The sequence below is a fragment of the Gekko japonicus genome, unplaced genomic scaffold (assembly GCF_001447785.1).
Source record: "Gekko japonicus isolate JY-2015 unplaced genomic scaffold, Gekko_japonicus_V1.1 scaffold270, whole genome shotgun sequence".
Taxonomy (NCBI): Eukaryota; Metazoa; Chordata; class Lepidosauria; order Squamata; family Gekkonidae; genus Gekko; species Gekko japonicus.
Genome location: NW_015170282.1, coordinates 1214598 through 1238351, shown reverse-complemented (window position 1 = coordinate 1238351; position 23754 = coordinate 1214598). Strand labels below are relative to the sequence as shown.

The following is a 23754-nucleotide window of genomic DNA, read 5'->3' as shown; positions in this document are numbered from 1 at the left end:
AACAAAAACAAAAAAACCAACATCAGCTCTTTAATTCCAATAACGGAAATAAGTCCCAATAAAAGAGAGCATGGCACCAATTCCCCACAAGTGGGAGGAAGATTAGCCCGTTTCCTTCCTCAGTGGAGTCAGTCCAACATAGACCTATGAGTAATGGACATAATAAAAATGGGATATGCAATAGAATTGAAATGTTTCCCACCGGGCAGGTTCTTCTGTCTTCAGAATTCAAGCAGAGGGAGAAAACCTGGTGACCGTGGAAGCCATTTGTCACTTACTGAACATTGGGGCCACAGAACAGGTTCCTGACTGTGAAGCATTATTGGGGTTTACTCGATTATCTTCTCATTCCCCAAGAGAAATGGAACTGCAGAGCAATTCCCCCCCCCCCCAAGATTGCATAGTGTGTGTGAAAAAGTAGTGTGGCTCCCATAATTCTTTGAGAGCCAAATGAAAGAGGACTGGCCAGATCCTCTTTTTAATGTACAGAACTTGGGTTTAGCAACAACAAAAAAAGTGTTATTCTTTGCCTAACCATACTTTCGAGAACTGCTTTTTCAAGAACAGCTCTGACAGAACTATGGCTTGCCCATGGTCATCCAGCAGCTACAAGTGGAGGAGTAGGGAATCAAACTTGCACTTAACCACTATACCAAACTGGCTTTTAACATATTCGTGGTCCACAAGCACTTCAGGATAGGGACACTCAGATCTATCATGGAAGTGCTTTGCCTATAAGATGTCATGGCTTCCATAGACCTCATGTGGCATATCTCCATATTCCCATTCTTCCATCTCATCACAGGTGAGATTTGCCTACAAGATATGATACCAGTTCAAAGTCCTGCAGTTAGGGCTAGCTCCAGCCCCAAGGGGATTCTCCAGTATGATGGTGACCTTGGTAGCTCTTCTTCATCAGGGAATCCATGTTCATCCGCTCATGGATGACCTATTGATCAGATCTCCAAACCTGATACAAGCACACACACAGACATTCTGTCCACCACTCAGTGCCTAGCCTGGCATGTGTTCCTTATCAATTCAGCCAAGAGCAATCTAGTTCTTCCACAGCAGATACAACACCTGGGAATCACAGTAGATTTCCCTGTAAACAGGCTGTGCCTGCCAGAGATGATCCAGAACATCTCAGGCATGGCATGACAGCTGATAAATTCCAGGTCATCATCACTAATGGCTCTGGCAAGACTTCAAGGCCTAATAATGTCTTGCCTGCACTCGGGTTCCTTGAGTGAGTTTTCACTAATGTCCTCTGCAATGTCCTGTCCTGAGATTTTTCCAGCTGCAGATCCATCAGAAGACAGATATTCCTTTAGTTCTTACCTGCCCTCTATGACAGGGCCTGGCATGGTGGCTCTGGCAAGACTTCAAGGCCTAATAATTGCTTGCCTGCACTCGGGTTCCTTGGGTGAGTTTTCACTTCTGTCCTCTGCAGTGGTTCCTGAGATTTTTCCAGCTCCAGATCCATCAGAACACAGACATTCCTTTAGTTCTTACCTGCCCTCTTTGACAGGGCCTGGCATGGTGGGACCCCATGGTCCAATCTGGCCAAGGGCAAGGAATAAATAAAGTAATCCAGGTATTTACAGATGTGTGCCTGACAGGCTGGGGGGTAACCTGTCAGGGAAGACCTGCACAAGGGACCTGGAACAGTGTAGAGAGGAAAATGAGGATCAACCTTCCTGAGATCAGGGCAATCAGACTGGCTCTAGTCAGGTTCTGGGATGGGATCAGAAACAATCATGTCTCAATAAGAAGAGACAATATCTTGTTGAAAGCCTACATAAACATACAGGGTGGGCCCAAGTCTTCGACCCTGCACACAGAGACACCACAAATCATGTGCTGTTCAGAACGGAACCTCGAGTCCTTTTCAGAACACTCGTGCCAGCAAAATGGGCTAGTGGACTGGCTATGGAGACAACTGGTGAACAACAAGTGATCTATCAAGATGGAGATCTTCCCACAGATTGTGAAACACTTCTGCAACCCAGTTGTGAACCACTTTGACTCAGACCTGAATATCTGTGCCCGAGTTCTTAAGGTTCCAGATGGGGGGGAAGCAGAGCAAACAGATTCTCTAATGTCCCCCCTGGCCATTGGGCATGCTTTAAGCCTTTCTACCTGTTCCGCTAATACCAAAGATGCTGAGGAGACTGAGACAAGAAAAAGTAACCCTGATCTGCATAGCCTTCAGTTGGCTGCTAAGGCCCTGGTTTTCAGCATTAGTGGAGTCATCAGTAGAAAATTCTTGGCAGATTCCAGTGGGTCTGGACATGCTTCAGCAAGGGCCATAGTGGCACCCAGGCCCACCATGGTTACAATCAGTAGAAAATCCTTGGCAGATTCCAGTGGGTCTGGACATGTTTCAGCAAGGGCCATAGTGGTGCCCAGGCCCACCATGGTTACGACAGATTGCATGGAAATTGGAAGGGAAAGGCACTAAAGACCATGCTGTCCTGCGAGGATCACAAATATCATGCTAGTCTGTAGAAGAGTTTCTACATCAAGAATTTATGACTCTTCATGGAAGGCATGTGCCAGGTGATGCAAATGGAAGCACCTAGACCCATTCTCCCCTGTGTTACACTGAACCCTGGAGTTCCTGCAAATGGGGTCAACCGAAATATGTTACACAGACAAGTGGCCGCTCTGGTTACAGTGGTCCCAGAGTTGATGGATGCTCTGTATCTAGACATTCTCACATAGTCAGATTTCTCAAAGGAGTAGCCCATGTCACAGCCCCCCCCCCCCCCAAATTGTCCATAGATTTCCTTCTTGGTATCTACACATAGTCCTGTCAGCACATACTCAACCTCTGTTTGAACCTCTGAAAGAAGCTATGCTAAAATGGTTGAGAATGGAGGTCTGTGACCAGCCAGAAGGGTCTTAGAATCAGGAGCTTTATCTACCCAGAAAAGTCTCTGTGCTTTGCACAAGTACAAGCGATTCCACGAATGGGTCCAACCGTCAGTCCAAAGGTCAATACTTGCTTCTACTGCTCCCCAGGAAATATCATTTCCTTCGTTCTGTCCAAAACCATTCCACCCCAAGGAAATGAAGTAGCACATGCTAGATCTTCAGAGCCCTAAGGATCTACATCAGGCACACAGCATCAACTCATAAAAATTCACCTAACAAAGGACAGGAAATGTCTAGAGAGGTAATACATCTGAGGCAAGCTAGCAAGCTCCAGGTACCACCTGGAGTCATAGTTCACCCCATTCTTATCTGAAGAAGTGTGCATTCACACAAAAGCTTATAACCTGAATAAAATTTCGTTTGTCTCAAAGGTGCCACTGGGCTCAGACTTTGTTCTCCATTCATAGTGGTACAACTAACACAGCATTGGCTGCTGAAGCTTCCATTGAGGAAATCTTAAGGTGGCCACATGGTTATCTCTATCGACTTTCACCAGGCCCCACAAAATGAATATCCTTGCTCAGCTGACAGAGCTTTCAGAAGGAGGGTATTACAGCAAGTGGTGCAGGTGGACTGGTTTTCCCACCTGACATGGGATACAATGGATTTCGGATGTCCCATGTCAAGATGCCCTCCTCCTCAGAGTGAGAAAGGAACACTGGCACTTACCATGAAGGTTCCTTCTGCTCTGAGGAAGGGAGGGCATCTTGTCCCACCCTGATTTGAATGGGGGGGGGATAACAAGCTGTCTTCTCCATATTAATGCCTTCTTGTTTCCTGTCCTGCATTTCCTGTTTCCTAGTGTGTTGAATTATTTACTTAGAGAGCAACCCTACGCAGGTCTACTGAGAATCCTACTCAGGTCTATTCAGTGGGGCTGACTCCTAGGAAAGTGTTCTTGGGATTGCACAGTTAGTATTTTAATAAAGATACTGCTTCGGGAGTTACCAAACTGAGGAAGGTGGGCAAGTCCACCCAGGAGACAGGCAGACTGGAAGAATTTTAGTCCTGCCTCCTTGATGGACTGATGGGAATTACTGAGAAAGAGGCAGCATGACTTCTGCAAAGAGAAAGGAACATCAGCAGTTACTGTGAAGTTCTGCTCTGAGGAAGGGAGGGCATCTTGACATGGGTGATTCTCTCATATGTTTAATAATTTTACATCTGACTTTGAGTGGGAACCTATTTCAGATCTCATTGGTGGGGTGGACCCCGAGTTAGTCTGCAGTCCAGTTTTTGTGTGGCCAATTCAGATATTTGGTTTCTTATCAGTGTCTGTGTTTTCTAGGGTGCTGGTCACCTACATATTAAGTTGTTGGTTAGCCTTGAGACACATGAAGGGGTACACCTTTTAACTTGCTCGGACAGAATTTACCTGGGATAACTCTCATGGATGGAGAACTACAGTTCCAAAAGCAGTTCCGACTATAATATGACTGTTGCTGTTTTGGACCTGGCAATATACAATTTTTTGAGTTTTCCAAGGATGCCAGATGTAGTTGTTGTTACGCATTCTAATTCTGTAGGTCATTCCTAACTCAGTTGTGTTTTGTTAAGTGCTTGCTCTGTTCTCTGGTTTGTAACTTGAACAAACTGTATCCAGAAACTCATATTAATTGCAAACGTTCCCCCCTTCTAGGTTGCAATAAAGATAATTGACAAAACTCAGTTGAATCCGACTAGTCTACAGAAGGTAGGTCCATTTCGGAAGTTCATTCATCCAGGTTTGCTAGTTTATTTTCCCTGATGGTCTTCTCTTCTGTCAGTTCTGTTCGGGTTTATTGAAACAGTGAATGCTTTATATTGAGGAGAGTGCATATTCCGTAATGGTCACTTCCTTACTGGTCATAATTGTGGTGAGAATCATGAGGTGTCATTGGGGGAAAATCCAAATTTGAACTAGAAACATAATGCAGTGTATACGAAAGGGCTGAAACACAGCATTTGTGAGTCTTATCTTACTCTGAACTGCTGCGTAAACTGAATAAAATACCCAGTGCCTTCCACTATTTTGTCGTGTGGGCATAACCTACAAAAATAACAAATACTGAGATCACTGGCTTAGGCCGGAGCTTAGCAGAAGGTTGGAGAACTCAAATTGCAACCAAACAGCTGAAAAGTATCTGAGACCTTAACCCTTTCCCCTCCTGGCGCTTTTCCTTGCAATCTTCTTCCTTCGGCAAATTTCCCCTAAGAGGCAGGAGATAAAAATCTGAAATCCTGGAAGGAGGAAAAAACTAGTAGAGGGATGGAAAATTGCTCTGCCACCCTGCTCACCGCTGGGAATCACTCATCCTGCCCTTCCGCTCACCAGCTGTTCAGAAGCGTTCTGTGATGCCAGACTTGTCGCTCCACTCTTATGAAATTCTTGTTCTGCACTTCTTTAAGCAAACACTGTTTCAAATACTATAGACCAGGGGAACCAGAACTTTTTTGAGCCCGTGTACACATTTGGAATTTTGACACCACAAGGTGGGTGGCAGCAATGAGATGGCTGCCACAGAATGGCTGCCCCAGGAAGCAAAGCCAGCCACAAAACAGTCGCCACAGCTTAATTTCAGCAACACAGTGCAGATCCTTGTACTGTGGTGGCAGCTGCTGCTAAAACGACATTAAAAAAAATCTGCACAGCCAATCAAATCTCCAGTAGTCAATCAGAAGCCTTGTTGGGTAAAAGCCCTACTTGGCCCCACCCCCTTCCCAAAAACACTTGGCGGACACCAAAGAAGGTGTCGGCAGGCATTGTGACGCCCACGGGCCCCACATGGGGACCCCTGCTATAGACCGCTCCTCTCTATCCTACTGTTGAAACAATGGTCAGCTAGTTTAGTATATTGCACTTGCGAGGATAGTATAGCTGTGTTTAAATCAGAGTCGCTGTGTCTCCTCCTGTGTTAAGAGCAGCTCTTAGAAAATAATCAAGGGAGTGGCTGAGACTGCCAGCCATCTGGAGTCCTGCGTAACTTGAAAGGATGTGAGAGCAAAATGCAGCTTTGCAGAGGATTACAGGGTTCTGCACTTCCTAGGAACCAGAGACTTTGTATGCTTGAAAAGCCTTTTAAGACCAGGCATCCACCCTTACCCCCTCCCTGTCTCAGCTGTACTCCCTAAGCTTCACGTGCCTGATTTATCTACATTGTAATGAAAGATTTTCTTAGCTGGTGACCAGAGGACTGTAAAAAATCTTTCACGGTGGGATTCAGCGTTGCCAATTCAGTGTGCATTTGATATCGAAAATATAATCTAGCAGCAGAGGTGGGTTGGGTCTTGCCGTCCATTAGCGGAAGAGAAATTTTACATAACACAGTTTAGTGCAAGACATTGTCCAGGAGCTACCGTAAAACCAAGTGCTGATTTTTTGATTTCCTGTTAGTGTTGCCGAGGAGCTGCGGTGGCTCAAGTGGTTAAGACGCTGAACTGCAGGGTGTGGAAGGTCGGTAGTTCAGCAGTTCAAGACCCGAGTTGCCGCATGACGGGGTGAGCTCCCGTCTCTAGTTCCAGCTCCTGCCAACCTAGCAGTTCGAAAGCAAGAAATTGCAGGTAGATAGATACCACTTCGGTGGGAAGGTAACAGCATTCCGTGAACCTTGGCATTTAGTCATGCCGTCCATATGACCACGGAAACGTCTTTGGACAGTGCTGGCTCTTCGGCTTTGAAACGGAGATGAATACTGCAACCCCAGAGTCGGACTCGACTGGCTTTCGAGCAAGGGAACCTTTACCTTTACCTTAGTGTTGCTGACTGGATGTATGTAAAAGGGCCATTTGATGCAGTCATACCTTTCCAGTTCAGATGCATGAAGAGGTTATTGCCTGGGGGACAGGATGCCGAGATATGTCATGCACAGTGTCTTGCAGAAGCAGCAGTGCAAGACGGGATACAGTCAAGGTGACTTGGTGACTTGGCTGTTTGCGGTTGGGTTTTGTCTTGCCCAAGAGGAGATGGCCATGGGATCCAACCCACAGTGCTATAGAGTTTCACGTTTTACACAGAAGAGTAGAAAGTCATCATTTAACCTCGCAGTCTGATTTATCATGTGAGCCGTACTTAGACCGAACAAGCAAACTGTAGTTCGTGATGAGAATGAGCCTGGTTTATTCTTGGACATTCCTCCTTTATGGAGTGGCTCCATATGGAACCAAGATTAATAGACATTTCCCTGAAGCAGGAAGTCTTTAATTGCAAATTGTCATGATGTCTGCATTCAGGCGCTTCAGCAAATTGGGGTTGGTTTCTTGCCCACGAACCGAGATTCTAAAGCATGGTTTGGAGTCCTGGCTTGTTGAAGAAGTGTCTGAACGAAAATGTCATGACAAATTGTTGCTAAACAGAGGGTTTCCTAAATCCGGTCATTTTCAATCTGTTACAGATGCAAGGTAAAGATGTAGGGATGAAGGGAGCATGTTAAGAAACTGGAGCTGAATAAAGCTGAACCATGGCACTTAATCAGGAAACAGAGTAGCTGGATTATTTTAGAGCATCTGTAAAAGTAGGAAATGCAATTTTTTTACAGCCTCTAAAATGCATTCCTTAAGTAAAAGCAAAATAGGAATTGCATATTTGAAAAATGCCAAATAAAGTTGGAAACATTCAATGAAATCAAGCTCGGACTAGAAGAACATGGTCAACATAAATACTGTCACAGATACTACCTCTTGGAAACTTATGGAGGAAACTGTGCTCATCTTGTGCAGTGGATGCTGATGATACTACAGCAAAAGCTTTATCTGGCACTCATGGGGAATGGGGGCTACCAGTTCATCAGTTTTGCTGGATACACATTTCTGCTCTTCCCAAAGCAATTTGCTCTCACTGAGCCCCACCCCACTGGAAATGCCATAGCAAAAACACCCATGCCTGTCAGAACCCCCCCCCCCCTAAAAAAAAAATCTCCAGCACCCAGCAGACAAATGAGCCAACTGCCTGGGAGTTTTCTGGCAGAGCTTGCTCCCAACAGCTCAAGGCAGACTGAAGGAGGAGGCGGCACCTGAGGAGGGTGTCAGGTGCCAGCCACTGGCGGTCAGAAGCCAGCAATGGCTGGAGACATCAAGCTGGCCTGCTGGAGAGGCAAAGGTGGGGCATGTGTGTGCCTGAACATACGGTGCCCAAGGGGCAACAGCTTGCCTTCTGGGCAGTGCTGATGAACAGAGAATTCTGGTTAATCAAATGCTAGATAAGACAGCTTTTATTGTACAGGTCATTCGGATAACATCTTCTAAGATAACTTGAAGACTGAGTCAGTCAGCCTCCAGCCAATACAAACTCATTGCCTCAAGGAACAAAAACCCTGAATAATTTGACATCTGTTATATTTGGCATCCTGAAGCATGGGAGGGAGCCCCCCCCCCCGGGTTCCTTGTTCCTTCTTGGTATATTGTAAAATCCCAAAGAAGTTTCAGAATCTGTTATAATGAGCGTTACCTTGCTCCTTAAGTGGCCGGCTACCACTGATCTTGCAAACAGATGGGGCAGGTGCCTAAACAGGTAAACCTTCTCCCAGTAAATGCTTTGTTCTTCCCTAAATGCCACCACAAACTCCAAGTCCATTTAATTTCTCAAACTGCCTTACGGTCCTTGTATGTTCTGGGCCTTTTCTGTGCAGCTGACTGCTTGAATGGGCCTGCTGCTGTCCCTTAACACTGTTCTTCGTTTCCATTGTGATCTGGAAGATCAGTTTATTGTTTGGAATCTCGAGGTACATTGTTAAATTCATGGTGTCCTGTACAGTTTGATTGCACTATGTAAATTAGCAGTTAAATGGAGGTTGAAGAAGGAATTGTGCTTCAGGTGCAGAGAGTAAAAGCAAATCAGTCGTTGACAGGCATTGTCTTTATTAGAAAGACAGGACTACACTAGAGGTTGGATCCAAGTGGCAAAAAAGAAATCTACTTAGCATAGTTCATAAGAACATAAGAGAAGCCAGTGTTGGATCAGGCCAGTGGCCCATCTAGTCCAACACTCTGTCACACAGTGGCCAAAAATACCAGGTGCCATCAGGAGGTCCAGCAGTGGGGCCAGGACACTAGGAGCCCTCCCACTTAGCAGAAGTGTCTACTGCAGTGTCTTACTTGTGCTACCGCTGCGCAAGTGCTGTGGCGCAAGTAGAAGTTTGGATCTGGCCCTGGATGTGTGCAGTTTTCACCGAAGAAACTGATGTTGCATCATGTTGGCCGTTTCAGTGCAGCAATGCAGACTACCATTCTTCTGTATCTGCACCTCATTTCTTCAGTGTTAGAAAATTACAGAGCAAGAATTTCCTCCTCTCCCCCTCTTGTGTAAAACTGGAGCCTACTGGTTGGCCATATCCCAAAAGATTGTTGTGTAATTTTTGAGATAAACATTTGATTTTGACCTAGAACTGGATAGACTCCAGGTACCTATCAGACTGCGTAATGATTGCTGGAATGCTCGTCCCCTGGCTCTTGAAGTGCTAAAAAGTATTTCTAGAGTTCAGATTTTAAAAGCCCTGCAAAACCTAGACCATTTTTCGGAAGTGACTCTTTAGCATATGCTTTTAAAAACCTTGACTCCAATGTTTGTGGCTTTTTTGGGGGTGGGGGCTTACTCTTCTTCAAACCCTTTTCAGATATAGCAGTGTCGCTCCCAAGCTACTGGAATGTGATTACAAGCCCAATTAAAGAAAGACAGACAAAGAGAGACAGGAAGAAAACATCATTGCTAGTCAGGCAGTTTTATCATTAACTCTTGTGTTTGTTTGTTCTGTTCTAGCTGTTCAGGGAAGTAAGGATAATGAAGATTTTAAATCATCCAAATATAGGTAATGCACCTGTCTTTAAGATTGTCTTCATACATGTAATGTTTAATGTATCTGTGCTTGTAATAAAATATGCATACATGTCTCTAAACTGAAGCTTTCCCATGATACTTGGGTTCTTCGACTAGATTCCCATTTTTTTAAGCAGACATAACAGGGCCCCCCCCCCATGTGTGTTATACTGAAACATTGCATTGTGCGTGCATAAAATGTGCAGTGTTTTTCGTTCTTTACCATTTAGCCCCATACATATGCATGTTGATCACTGCAGGGTTGCTCTAAATGTGTATTTGGATGAACTTTTTGTTTCTTGTTTTTTAAATTAGGTGTGTGATTCTGTCGGTTTAACAAACCCAGGGTTTCTGTATATACTCTTTGGGGAGAGTTAATGATGGTAGTCTTTTCCCCACTGCATCCAAGGGGCTTATAAAACTGCATCGTGTCCCCACAGCTCCATAAACAGCTCACCATGCTGCAGGGTTTTTTAAAAATCAAAAACTCTGTTAGGCAGACTATTCGCATGATTGTATCTGGAAAGGAAAGATACTGAAGCTGGAAGTTCTTGGGGTTCTCCCTTCTGCCGTCTTGTGCCGGTGCACAATAATGTAGCCTGCATTATTTGACGCAACAGGGTACTTCTGAATAGTACACACAGTTGATGAGTCATGCTGCGTGTTATAGAGCGGAGGTCTCCCAACGTTTTTGAGCCTGCAGGCACCTTTGGGAATCCGACGCAGCATGATGGCTGCAGCCACGAGATGGCTGCCTCACCTGGCCTTCGGTCTCATAGTGAAGCTCCTTGTGCTGTGGTGGCAGCTGCCGCCAAAGCATTGTTTTCAGAAATCTGTACAGCCTGTCAAATCGCCAGTGGCCAATCAGAGGCCTTCTGGGCAAAAGGCCCACCTCACCCAGCAGGTGCCAGGAAATGTGTTGGTGAGCACCATGGTCCCCCCAGGCTCCACAGTGGTGAAACCCCTCTTGTCGGGGAAGATGGCAGTCTCCAGAGTCGCAAGCCATTCTGACCTATCAGAAAACTTCTTATTGCTCACCACTACAAGGTGGGGTCCCAGGGACCACTAAAAGAGTTTCTCTTGCTGAAGAACACTTTCCCTCTTCCCCATTCTTGCTGCAGCCCCCCCCCCCCCCCCCCACCACCAACATATCTTTGGGGTTTGGGAGGCTGTTGGTACAAATAGCAGCTGTGGCAGGGGAGTCTGCCACAGGAAGGGGATGATGGTGCCCCCCCTTGGCCAAGTGGAGGAGCCCTTCCGCCCACGGAAGGTAGTCAAAACTGTAAAAACAGTCCACCAGTTTCCCCTTAGGCTTTTCAAACTGTATACTGCTTGTCTGCAATTGTGGCAAATACTGAGAGGAAAACTAGTTCAATTAGATGTGTATCTCTGATGTTTGAGGTTACTTTCCCTCTGGGACAAATGAGGAGGTTGTATGTCTCCTAAGTATGTTTCATTCCTTTAAAGTATAAATCCCATATCTCCTCAAGAGATTCAGTTACTCCCTGACTTGTCCCTTTTATGTCCAAGCTCAACTCAGGTTTCTTTGGACAGCCTTTATATGATCCCCAATACCTGCCTTGTGCTTGCAGATATTCAGGTCAATGTACGGTTTAGCCCAGTATAAAACAATAAGTTGTAATTGATACTGTTATTCTATAGTGATAGTTTCTGAGATCATTCCTATGTCATTCAGGATGCTGTATACAAAATTCAGGCCTAATATACAATATATAGAATTATATACGGCTAAAACTTTCTAGCACTAAGGTTTAATGCAGTATCCAATAGCAGGTTGTACCTTTTTTCGCCATCAAGTCAGAGCCAACTTACCGCAACCCCGTAGGGTTTTCTAGGCAAGAGGCATTCAGAGGTAGTTTGCCGTTGCCTGCCTGTGCATGGTGACCCTGGACGTCCTTGGTGGGCTCCCATCCCAGGTACTAACCAGGGCCCAACCCTACTTAGCTTTCCAAGATCAATCTAGTCTGGGCAGGACAGGGCAGGTGGTATATACTAGATCTGAAATCCAAGTAAATATTTTCTTTCATTTGTGATTATTGTGCCTCCTGTAAGTATTCAAAAGTATTCAAGAGTAGTCACTTGACTACTGCTAGTATTCAGAAGTAGTCACTGACTCTCCTTATTAAAATAGCTTAAATTCTACTGAGCTTGTTATTACTTGGTAGGATTTTTAAGAGGGGGGAAGATGCAAAACACAATAAGGAGTACCTCATTTTCCACTGACAGGAAATTGTGCTGGATTTTAATGTGCCATCTGCGCAGCTCATATCAATTTTAGTGTTTTGAGAGTGGAAGCTTCCTCTGGTAGCTTTTAGGAAAATTACCTTTTGAAACCATTTTAAAGATTTATAGTTTCAAAAATCAACAAACTTTGAAATGGACTTGCCTTCATATAATGCTGCCTTTTTAGTTCCTCCAGATGTGTGTTTGAGATATACCTTGGAACAGGCTGGCAGTGGTTGCATTAGCTAGGGAAAGCTAATTAAAAAAAACCCACCTAATTAAAAGAACCGATTTCTAGTTCGGCAATAGGAAGAGTAGTTTATTAGCAGCTTCCAGTATTCAAGTACTGCTAAATTGCACAGCTTAACAGAAATGTCACAATACTATTTTATAGATGATATTTTATTCCCTCCTTCCCTTGCATAGCTCAGGTAAGCATGCCTGGGTTTCACACACAGGGTGCAGTCAGACAGCGTGCTGAGAGTGGGTTAAACTGCTCCGGTTCTGACCAGATTATATTTGATCTGGATAATCACGATCACACTTACCTCCCTTATCCCGCCTCACCTTGCAGTCGCAGCGCTCCCTGGCGTCTACACTACTGACGCACAGGAGCGTGTGTCAGCGTTTTCTTCTTCTTCTCAGTTTGCGCATGCGCATAGCCGCTCAACTGTAGAATGGGGGGGGAGCGAAACTACCATGGCGCATTCGCAGAACCACCAGGGCAAATCAATTCAACCCCTCCAACAAAAGACTTCTCTCGAAACATTTGACCCGAAAATGGCCTCCGTGAGATCCCGAACTCACCTAAACTCTAAAACAAATGACCGTTTAAATGTCGGTTTTCTAAACACGGTAGCGGAGCTCCGCCTGTGTGCACACTGGCCGACGCTAAAAAAAAAGGCGGGTGAAAACCTGAAGCCTCGGGCAGCTTTCGAGCGGGGGAGAGGGGGTTTAAACCGGAAGTGGCTTGACACCGGAGGAGTGATCACAAAGGGGGGGGGATGTGGCTTTAAATGGGAGAGCTGGAAAAAAACACCACTTTGGGACTCGGTAACAAAATACTCCAGGTTAAAGCGGTTTTGTGTTTTTTTTAAACTGCCCCGAAAGGCAGAATTTTATTGAGATTTTCACATGTTTTGCATAAACGAACACAAAATAAACATATAAACATACATACACACATATATGGGGGTTATTATTCTTTTTAAACGTTATGCTTATGCCTAATCCACCTTAATCTCTATTCTTGTATATTATATTATATTGAGTAACCATCCAACTCTACCTCAATCGAGTATATACTTTCTAATAAACGAATAGTCTGTAATTATCATACCAATTATAGATGGGCTAAAGCGGTTTTGAGGCGGAAACCGACGGCCGGGGACGGGAGGCAGATGTTGACTGTGTGATCGTGCATATAGAATCTGTTGCTGAACTGTCACGACACCAGATCAAACGGCGCATCTGAACTCACCCACAGACACTTTAAGAACATAAGAACATAAGAGATGCCAATGTTGGATCAGGCCAAAGGCCCATCCAGTCCAACACTCTGTGTCACACGGTGGCCAGAAATACCAGTGCCATCAGGAGGTCCACCAGTGGGGCCAGGAAACTAGAAGCCCTCCCACTGTTGACCCCCCCAAGCACCAAGAAGACAGAGCATCACTTGCCCCAGAGTCCCTATCTATACCTTGTGGCTAATAGCCACTGATGGACCTCTGCTCCATATGCTTATCTAATTCCCTTTTGAAGTCGTCCATGCTTGTAGCCGCCACCACTTCCTGTGGCAGTGAATTCCAAGGGTTAATCACTCTTTGGGTGAAGAAGTACTTCCTTTTATCCGTTCTAACCCGACCGCTCAGCAATTTCATGGAGTGCCCACGAGTTCTTGTATCGTGAGAAAGGGAGAAAAGTACCTCTTTCTCTACCTGCTCTTTCCCATGCATAATCTTATAAACCTCAATCATGTCACCCCTCAGTCGTCGTTTCTCCAAGCTAAAGAGCCCTAAGCGCCTTAACCTTTCCTCATAGGGAAAGTGTTCCAACCCTTTTATCATTCGAGTTGCCCTTTTCTGCACTTTTCCCAATGCTATAATATCCTTTTTAAGGTGTGGTGACCTTAACCTCACAACAGCCCTATATGGTACATAAGACTGAGAGGGAGTGCCTAATGTAAGATTGCCCAGTAAGCCAGTCCATGTCTCCCCAAGTAAACGTCTTGTAACACCCCCGTATGGTCTGTCTATATCCAGTGGAATCTATAAATATATATCACTCCAGCATTCTTGGCAGAAGTAATACTCTAGCATGAATAATTGAATGATGATGTTCCTTGCGTGTATCATGAAGCTGAGCAATTAACTCCCTGGCCATTTTCCTTCTGTAGACCCTTTCATTTTGGGTGGCTTCCAACAGACCACAAATATCCAAGGAGAGTACTGTGAAAGGTGGTTGTTAAATTGAAGTTGGCACTGCCATTCTGAACACTAGGGGTATGCATTCAGATCTACCCAAGCTGAAAATATACTCGAGAAAACACCTTGTCATATTTTGGAGTATATTTTGGCATCCCAGAGGTATCCAGGATTTCTTGGGAAAACTGAAAAATAAAATCCTGAAAGAATCCTGGATATATTTGGGGATTACTGGGAAGATCGGCAAAACCTGGAAAACAGCTGAGCCAGTTGGGATCAGTCTCCCTGCTGGCTCAGCTTGGGCTCTCTCGTGCAGTCCTATTTAAAGGGATTGCACAAGAGAGCCCAAAGCTCCTCGCTGGCTCAGCTGTTTTCTGGACTGTCCGCAGTCCCTTTAAACGTGCCCTGTTTAACAGGACTGCAGAAGAAAGTCGTCCGCCCCCCCTTTTCCCCATCTTTTTTTTCTTCTTGGGTCTGTTGGACTCCAAAAATCCCAGGTTTTCAAAATAAATAAATATTGCATCTGAATACATAATTGGTATTGGGATGCGGGATTCTTTGGAAATCCTGAATTTTGGGGGGGTCCAGTAGACCCAAATGAAAAAATACTGAGGGAAGAAAATTGTACACCCCTACAAAACACTTAAAACAAAGTCCTTTTATGTGCACCTCTAGGTTTAAGGCAGTGATTCCCAACTTCTGGTGGCCCAGGGACCCGTGTGGGGGATGCAAATCCATGTCTGCTCTAAGCTTTGTAATTGTGATCTTTTAGTAGTTATGGCTTAGAGGGAGCATTGGTCCTCATACTTGAAAAGGTTGGGAACCACTGCTTTAAGGCTTTGATCAGCAAAAGTCAGAACAGTAGGATTAGCGACCTGGTTTACTGCCCTTAGAATGCCAATGGATGCTCTCTTGATATTTATTTTTATTTATTGATATTTATTTTTATTTATTTTACTTTACCTCATCTATATCTTGTTTTTCTGCCCTTGCCAGGGCCACCAAAGGTGGCTAACAAATTAAAATACACATAATAAAATCACACAAAAGCCATTAAAATCACCTCCCAAAACTTACATCATTAAAAAAAAAATAAAGCTAAAGTTCTGGGTCAAGAACGAAGGGTCGCTGAGGGAATGCCAAATGAAAAAAAAAATCTTCACCCATTGAAGGGAGCAGGCAAATCCGACTGGGGAGAGAGGTCCAAAGTTTTGGTGCCATGCCTACGCCTTCTCTCAGTATTCCTTTTAATTGGAAATGCCAGGGACTGAACCTGGCCCTTTCTGCATGCAAGGCATAGCTCCTTCCTTCCTTAGTTGTTATCATCTCTTTTGGGGGGGAAATACATTAGCAGAGGTTATGAAATGTTGATACTTCATGGCAGGGTTTTATTTCTCTAGGAGGCTAAACTACATCTGTCTAATGACACAGGCTATATCTTATCTAGTTAGTGATGAAACTACCAGTTCTGTACGGATCCCTGAATTCATTATTCATCCTGCATTCCCCTCTCCCCTCAAATTCCAGTGCACATCTTTTTCTAAGAATTGATAGATGACTACTGAAGTTTCTTATCTAGGTGGTCATTTGGTGAAGAGTCTCTTCATAGTTCTTTGATAAGCTGGACAATAAGTGCCAAGGTGTACTGCAGATGGATCGGTTTTATTTTTGAAACGGCATCATTATGTCCTGCAGTGCAAATAAAATTACTCTTCTCTGCCATGAGATCTTTTGCCATCTTAACTAAGCAAAACCCAAGAGCAATCCAGCATATATTTAAGTGTGCTTCATTTGTCCAGTGCACATCTTTTTCTAAGAATTGATAGATGACTACTGAAGTTTCTTATCTAGGTGGTCATTTGGTGAAGCGTCTCTTCATAGTTCTTTGATAGCTAGACAATAAGTGCCAAGGTGTACTGCAGCTGGATCCGTTTTATTTTTGAAACAGCATCATGATGTCCTGCAGTGCAGATAAAATTACTCTTCTCTGCCATGAGATCTTTTGCCATCTTAATTAAGCAAACCCCAAGAGCAATCCAGCATATTCAGTGGAGATTAAGCATGCATAATTGAGCGCTGGATTGTGACCAAAACTTGCAGTCATTAAAACATGAAACAGTTTGAGAGGGCCCCCAAAAAGAGCAGCCAGGGTATTGTTTAACATAACACAATATAAGCAACCAGGGAGGAAACATATATGCAAAAGTGTTTTTCCTTGGAATGAGTCTGGGAGTTGGCAATTTGTTTTGCTCAGTACATGACAAGTGACTGACTCGGGATTTCACAGAGTGCTATTCTTTCACCTTTTATAGCATATTTTAATAATAAATTCATTTCCCCGAGTATGGACAGAAGGCACATGATAACAGTAGGCTTACGGAAACGGAGCAGGATCTGGGTCCGCTTAGTGACAGAGAGATGCCCTGGCGACCTTCTGTATGCTACCTTGTTGAAGAAAATAATTATAATACTAAAGTGCCATCAAGCTGCAACCAATTTACGGCGGCCCCTCATGGGGGTTCCAAGGCAAGAGGCGAACAGAGGTGGTTGGCCATTGCCTGCTTCTGCGTAGCAACCCTAGACTTTTTTGGTGGTCTCCCACCGAAATACTAATCAGGGCTGACTCCTTTTAGCTTCTAAGAGCTGATGGGCTTAAGCTAGTCTGGGCTCTTTGGGCTGCTGCCTCAAAGGAGGGCAATGTATAAATGTAATAAATAGGTAATAAACACCATAAATTGTAACAAATATTTAATTTGTTGAGTATGTTAAACTCCCGCAGATTGCAATCTGAAATAATGGGACTGTCTCACTTGTCTGTTTCTGCATTGATTTGTGCTTCTGGGGCATAAAATATCCCCCCCCCCAAGAATATAATCAATTGATGCTTCCTGAAACTACTTAGAGGAGCTGCCTCATTGATTTTTGCAAGACCCTTCAGAACGGCAGCATTAGTTGACGTATTGCCAAACGCGTAACTAACAGCTGCGTTTGCAGTCTGTGGAGCTCATGTTTGGTTCATGTGCACTACGGCCTCTGACATTTTTCTGTGAACTCTCAACTCCCGTGCCAGGATGCTGTGGACTCTCGACTATCCGTGCCATTTTATAAACTGCTTTTGAGACTCTTTTTCCACCCCAGCTTCTAATGAGGTTTAATCAGGGGAGAAAAACAGAGACCTTGTTATGCATTGCAGATCTATTCTTGCAGCATCCTGGCTTGTGGTTGAAGGCTTCTGTGTTTTTCCCCCCAAAACAATTTATTAGGATATAATGAAAAAAGTTTAAACATATATCAAAACTTATACAATTATATATATCCTTCCCTCCTCCCTTCCCCCCTCCCTTCTCGGCTTCCCACAGTGCTCCAACCTCCAGCCCAGTTCTTAAATTTTTTCCTACCTCCCTTTCTCCTCTCCTTCAGTGTTGAGAGGGGCTATAGCTGAAAGGCTGGGCCCTAAGATTTCCAGTAAAATGATCTTGGGAAGACCAATGATCTGAGTCCACACAGGGCAACTCCTTGTAACTTTTGTGCTTGAATCTGAAGTGTTTGTCAGCTTTTTACTGTACCACCTCACAACGCTTAAGAGCGCTTACAGAGTAAAGATTTAAAAAGTAACGAAATATGCTTGCAAACAGACAAAATGGTGGCAGATGGAAACGAACGCTCTCCTAAAAGCAGCCCTTATCCTCAAGAACTGAGACCGGCTGAGGTGTCATGGTTAAGAGTGTTGGATGAGTATTTGGGAGACCTGGGTTCAAATCCCCACTCATGCCATGGATGTGCACTGGGTGACCTTGGGCCGGTCACGCCCTCTCAGCCTAACCTACCTCACCAGGTTGTTGTGAGGATAAAATGGAGAGGAGAACAACGTAAGCTGCTTTGGATCCTCGTTGAGGAGAAAGGTGGGATGCAAATGAATCAAATAAATCCGATTAGGAGGGTTTTATTGTATTTAGCCATAGGCCATTACAATCCAAAAACAGAGAAAAATACTATAAAACATAGATAATTATGTAAAATAGAGTACAATCTAAAATATTATAAAACCATAAAACCAAAGTTATGAACGGAATCAAATAAATCAGTGGCTGTGGGTTTTCCGGGCTGTATCGCCATGGTCTTGGCATTGCAGTCCCTGCTGTTTCACCAGCAGCTGTGACTGCCGGTCACAATGCCAAGACTACGGCCATACAGGCCGGAAAACCCACAGCCACTGATGAACTCCGGCCGTGATAGCCTTCGACAACATATAAATCAAATACATGTTAAAACTGATTAACGAATTCAGTGCCCTTAATAATAGACAACTGCTGGGGTACAACTAGGTTAGTTTACTCCAGAGTAAGCAGCTGATTCAACACTCTTTCAGGGTATATTCTTTAAATGTCCCTTTTTATTTACTTGTGGCATTTATATCTCACCTTTCCCCCCAGCGAGGACACGGTGTGGCTTACAACATTCTCCTCTCCGCCATTTATCCTCACAGCACCTCTGTGGGGTTGGTTAGGCTGAGCATGTGCTTAAGGTCAGCCAGTGAGCTTCCATGGCAGAGTGGGGATCCGAACCTGGGTCTCCCAGACACTGTAGCCACTACACCACACCGGCTCTCTAAACCCTTTTAGAACGGTTAGCAATTTGATGGCTCCATCCATCCATCCATTCTGCTTTGTCTGAAGCTGTTCACTCACTGTAGGGTTGCCAGCTCTGGTTTTGGAAATTCTTGGAGATTTGGGGTGGAGCCTGGAGAGGGCAGGTTTTGGGGAGGAGGGGCACCTCAGCAGAGTCCACCTTCCAAAGCAGCCATTTTCTCCAAGAGGGCTGATTGTGGTTATCTGGCAATCGATTGTAATAGCGGGAGATCTCCAGGTGCTACCTGGAGGTTGGCAACATAATCCACCAGTGTGAGCTTAATAGTCCATAGGCCTTTGAAGGGCCATGGTTTCATTTATGTGGCTGTTCTCTTTTATGCCCAAACTTGTTTTTGAAAATGTGGAGCAGGGGGGAGGCGTACATTAGCGATTCACATCAAAATGGGTGGATAGGGACAGAAGAAATGGAGGCCTGCACACACAAGGAATTCAGACATGGAACTGAACAAGAAAATAGGCTGGCAAACAGTGTAGTGGTTAAGTGCGTGGACTCTAATCGGGGAGAACCGGGTTTGATTCCCCACTCCTCCACTTGCACCTGGCTGGATGACCTTGGGCAAGCCATAGTTCTCATTAGAGCTGTTCTTGAAAAAGAGCAGTTCTCGAAAGAGCTCTCTCAGCCCCACCTACCTCACAGGGTGTCTGTTGTGGGGAGGGGAAGGGAAAGAAGTTTGTAAGCCGCTCTGCGACACCTTTGGGTAGTGAAGGGCGGGGTATAAATCCATCCTCTCCTCGTAAAGATAAAGGGTCGAAAGAAGTTTTTTATTTTAGAACAGGGGAAGAAACGGGAGCAATCTTGGAACAGGATATGTGTTAATTCCATTGGTGAATTAGAATAGAAGAGGCAATCACTTCTCTTGCAGTACACTTTTTTCCTCCTTGTCTTTGCTCCACCCCTGCACACGGAGGAATGAATGGTAGCAGGTGGCCAGTATGGCAGATGTGAAGATTATGGATGGAGCTTTTTCAGTTATTCTGCAATGCAGGGCTGCCTGTAGACATTTAAACGGCTTCCTCTTTCATTAATAGCTACGATGCAGAAAGCATTAAACTTGTTGATTTCAAATTAAGAGTTAGGAACATATAAGAAGATCCCTGTTGGGTTTGGTAGAGAGACCAGCTGGTGTAGCACCTGGTTTCTTAGAAGATTTAAATTTATTTTATCTGTTTCGGTAAGTTCTGTCCATTCTACCAGAGGTACTTGAGGCAGCTTAGATAACAGAAACACTATAGATAATTGCTGTATATTTAAACCACATTTAAAATAATGGAAAATAATCACCAGACAGCCTGTATAAAACAAGTACATCTTTAGGAGGTTCTATAAACTTGGCAGGCAGTGAGCTTGCAAAGTATCTGTAGGGAGGATAGGCCACAATCAAGGTTTATATTTATTTACACTGTGTAGTCCACCTTTCTCCTGTGGACTCCAGGCAGATTACAGAGAGTGAGTCTATATGATCAGTAGGATTAGGGTGGTAGAACTAACCAGAAGTCTAAAAACAGAAGCGAAGCAAAGCGTAAGTGTTAACATGACACATTAAATAATGCAAAATTTCATGTTAGGATCCTGCTTTCAGCAAGCTATACACAGCAGTATAGATGATAGTCTGTAATCATTTTCCCAAGTAATTTTGTAGATCATTGAGTACAGTGCAAGTCCATTGCCTCCGTAGAAAAGCCCCGTTGAATAATTCAGCTTTGCATAGTTTGCAGAAAGCCAGGAAAGCGGAAACCTTCTGGATTTCCTCAGGCAGTATGTGCCATCAGGTGAGGGCCGCAAAGGAGAAGTCACGTCCATGGGCAGTTGTTGATCTTGGCCATTTGTAGGTTGGCACCTGCAAAAGATCGTGCTCCAATGAGCAAAGCTGCCGTCCCAGGAGAAACCATGCCTCTGGTAGCCACCCCATCCTCTTTTGTATACTGGTGATATGCTTCTTTGGACGTTTTCAAACAGAGGCTAGTTGGCCATCTGACAGCAGTGCTCATTCTGTGAACTTAGGCAGATCATGAGAAAGGCAGGAAGGGTTGCCTCAGTGCTTAGTTCTTGTGGCCCTTTTGTTCACACCATGGGAAATGCTGATCGCCACTTTGAGGTCAGGAAGCAATTTTTCTCCAGGCCAGTTTGGCCGGGAATCCTGGAGGTCATCTGGGCATGGAGCAGGGGTCACTGTGTGTGTATGGGGGGAGGTATTTGTAAATTTCCTTCATTGTGCAGGGGGTTGGACTAGATGACCCCGGAGATCCCTTCCAACTCTCTGATTCTCTGGAATCGGGCTTCAGATTATGACTGCAGTAATTAGGCAAGTGCACATTGGCCTAGGTGGCCCTTCAGAGTATTCCAGGAAGCTCACAGGCAGACCAGGAAAGCTTCCTGCCTGTTTTTCTTCCATGAATTTGTGTTTATGTTTTCGTTGTGTAGGAGTGTTGTTTAATTGCTGTTTTTAATTGCTTTTGCACTATGTATGTGAAAAGGTTGTTTTAGTGTTTCTGATTGTTTGCCGCCTTGGAGGCTCTAAACTGTGTAGCAATGTGGCATAAAAATGTTATAAATAAATATGTCTAATCCCTTTTAAAACAGATTAAAACATTGGCTGTTACTGTCTTTTTATATTTTGGCTGCAGATGCCATAGTTGCACCTTGTCCCTTTCTAGCTTAAATCTAGTGTTGGTCAATTTCATTGGATGAGTCCATGTTCTGGTTTTATGTTAATTTTTAAGGAACGTCAAGTGGCAAAATGAAGCTCAATGCTGTGCTGTCTACATAGATAAACTCTACATAGATAAAAATGGTATAATCTGTTAAATTTTTTTTGCCCCCTTTCTAGTTAAATTATTTGAAGTAATTGAAACAGAAAAAACGCTCTACTTAATCATGGAGTATGCAAGTGGGGGTAAGTACTGAACTGTTTCAGACAAAACAGTTTCTTTTATCAGTCTGCAAATTAGGTTGCAATAAGTATCCATGCTTAATCTTTCCCTGTTATATATGTAAAGGTATTTTCACCATCCAGCGTGTCACTGTTCCCACCATTCTAGAAATACCATGGCTCAAGCTTTTGTCACCAACCCCAGATTACCTGTTGAGCGTGTGTATTTTTTCTGTGTGCATCTTGTTATCTATATATGAAATAATTCAATTTCACTGTGCCCTTCATGCTATCCCATCACCCCATACCGCTTTGATAGTTTGGTTGTTTCAGCACATCTAAGAGATTCCATTTAACTTGTTCATCGTTCTGATATCTTCCATCCTCCTCTTTGTCATCCCCCCCATTCTCACTGAAACAGAACCTTCTGAATAATCTTAACACTCGAGATCTCTTAAATTTTTAAACCCCTTTCCTGATGATCCGTAGGATCGAGCTCGCCTTTTTAACCCCAGCCACTGCATCAACATTTGAATTGAGCTATCTGCTGTGGTGGCCCTGCTCTGGATAGCCCAGACTGTTTTCAGATCTCGGAAGCTAAGCAGGCTTGGCCCTGGCATATATATATATGCGCCAGGGCCACAAATATAGATAGATAGAGATAGAGATAGAGAGATATATAGATATAGAGAGATATAGATATAGATATCTCTCTCGGAAGCTAAGCAGGCTTGGCCCTGGCTAGTCTTTGGATGAGAAGACCTCCCAGGAATACCAGGTTCGTGATGCAGAGCCAGGCAATGGCCAACCACCTCTGAACATCTCTTGTTTTTAAAACCCCACGGGGTCACCATAAGTCAGCTGTGACTTGACGGCACTTTCCACCACCGCTGTCTGCTACAGCAGCCCAGGTTGCAGTGGCTGTAAACAAGAAGAAAATGCATGTGCCCAAATGTAAACACCAAAAAGCAATGATTTAATAAATTATATAGATATGGCATATATAGTAAGAACAAATTTTCCTATGACGCAGTAAATGGACAGGTAGAAATTCACAGGTAAAGTTAATCACAGGTAGAAATTCACAGGTGGAGTTTTTCCAAAAACAACTTGTAGTAATAAACTCAAAGAAGTCCTTGAACTGTAAGGATGTGGTAGTGTCTCTGCCAGCTGACTCGACGGGCCCCCGGTTATAAATCAGTTTCAATAATTTTTTCAAGAATCATGCTGGATTCAACATTTCAAAGATACACGTAGACATCCACAAAGTATCTTCAGATACAGCAATCCTCCGTGATTCCCATTGGAGAATCAATCATTTCTTGGAAGCTCCCTTCAGAATTCTGAAGCATTTCGTCACTATGCCATTTTCATAAGATTTGCTCCTAGCCACTGGAGCTATGGACCAGGGATCCCTTGCTGTAGCCGAAGGCATAAGGAGAGTAATAGCCAGGGTAACAGGAGCAAGCAAACAAAGGGGGTGGCAGAGCCCTAGCAGCACTAAGTGAGCACAGCCTGGATTGCCCGTCTCAACTTGGCAAACGTCTTCAGTTGCTTCTGAGCGGCTCGTTGCAGCAAAACCTCCTGCTTGTCTCCAACCGGCATCACTGTATCTCTCATGCTCACATCTCACTCTCTCATATGCATGCTTCTACCACCTCCCCTTGCCTGACTGCTCTAGTTTTGGTGGGAGACGATGAGGAAACCGGTTGCCTGGCAACCTGCCGGGCACTTCAGTCCTCCTTTAGTTAGAACTTCTTGAGTTTCTTTGCTCTGTGAAGCAGAAACACAGACTCTGGGGTGAGAAGGGGAGCAGGTAAGTGGAACTGAGTGAACAGCTC

General features: G+C 44.3%; 1 protein-coding gene across 2 annotated transcripts in view; it reads left to right on the top strand.

Annotated features, from left to right (window-relative positions):
- Nucleotides 1-23754, top strand: part of MARK3 (MAP/microtubule affinity-regulating kinase 3) — a 101518-nt gene that overhangs the window by 28540 nt on the left and 49224 nt on the right. For both annotated transcript variants that reach the window (XM_015417810.1, XM_015417811.1), the window contains exons 4-6: nucleotides 4580-4633; nucleotides 9671-9719; nucleotides 21872-21937. In XM_015417810.1, the coding sequence (XP_015273296.1) occupies nucleotides 9692-9719; nucleotides 21872-21937 (94 nt within the window). In that variant the 5' untranslated portion in view covers nucleotides 4580-4633; nucleotides 9671-9691. The remainder of the gene's footprint in view (nucleotides 1-4579; nucleotides 4634-9670; nucleotides 9720-21871; nucleotides 21938-23754) is intronic.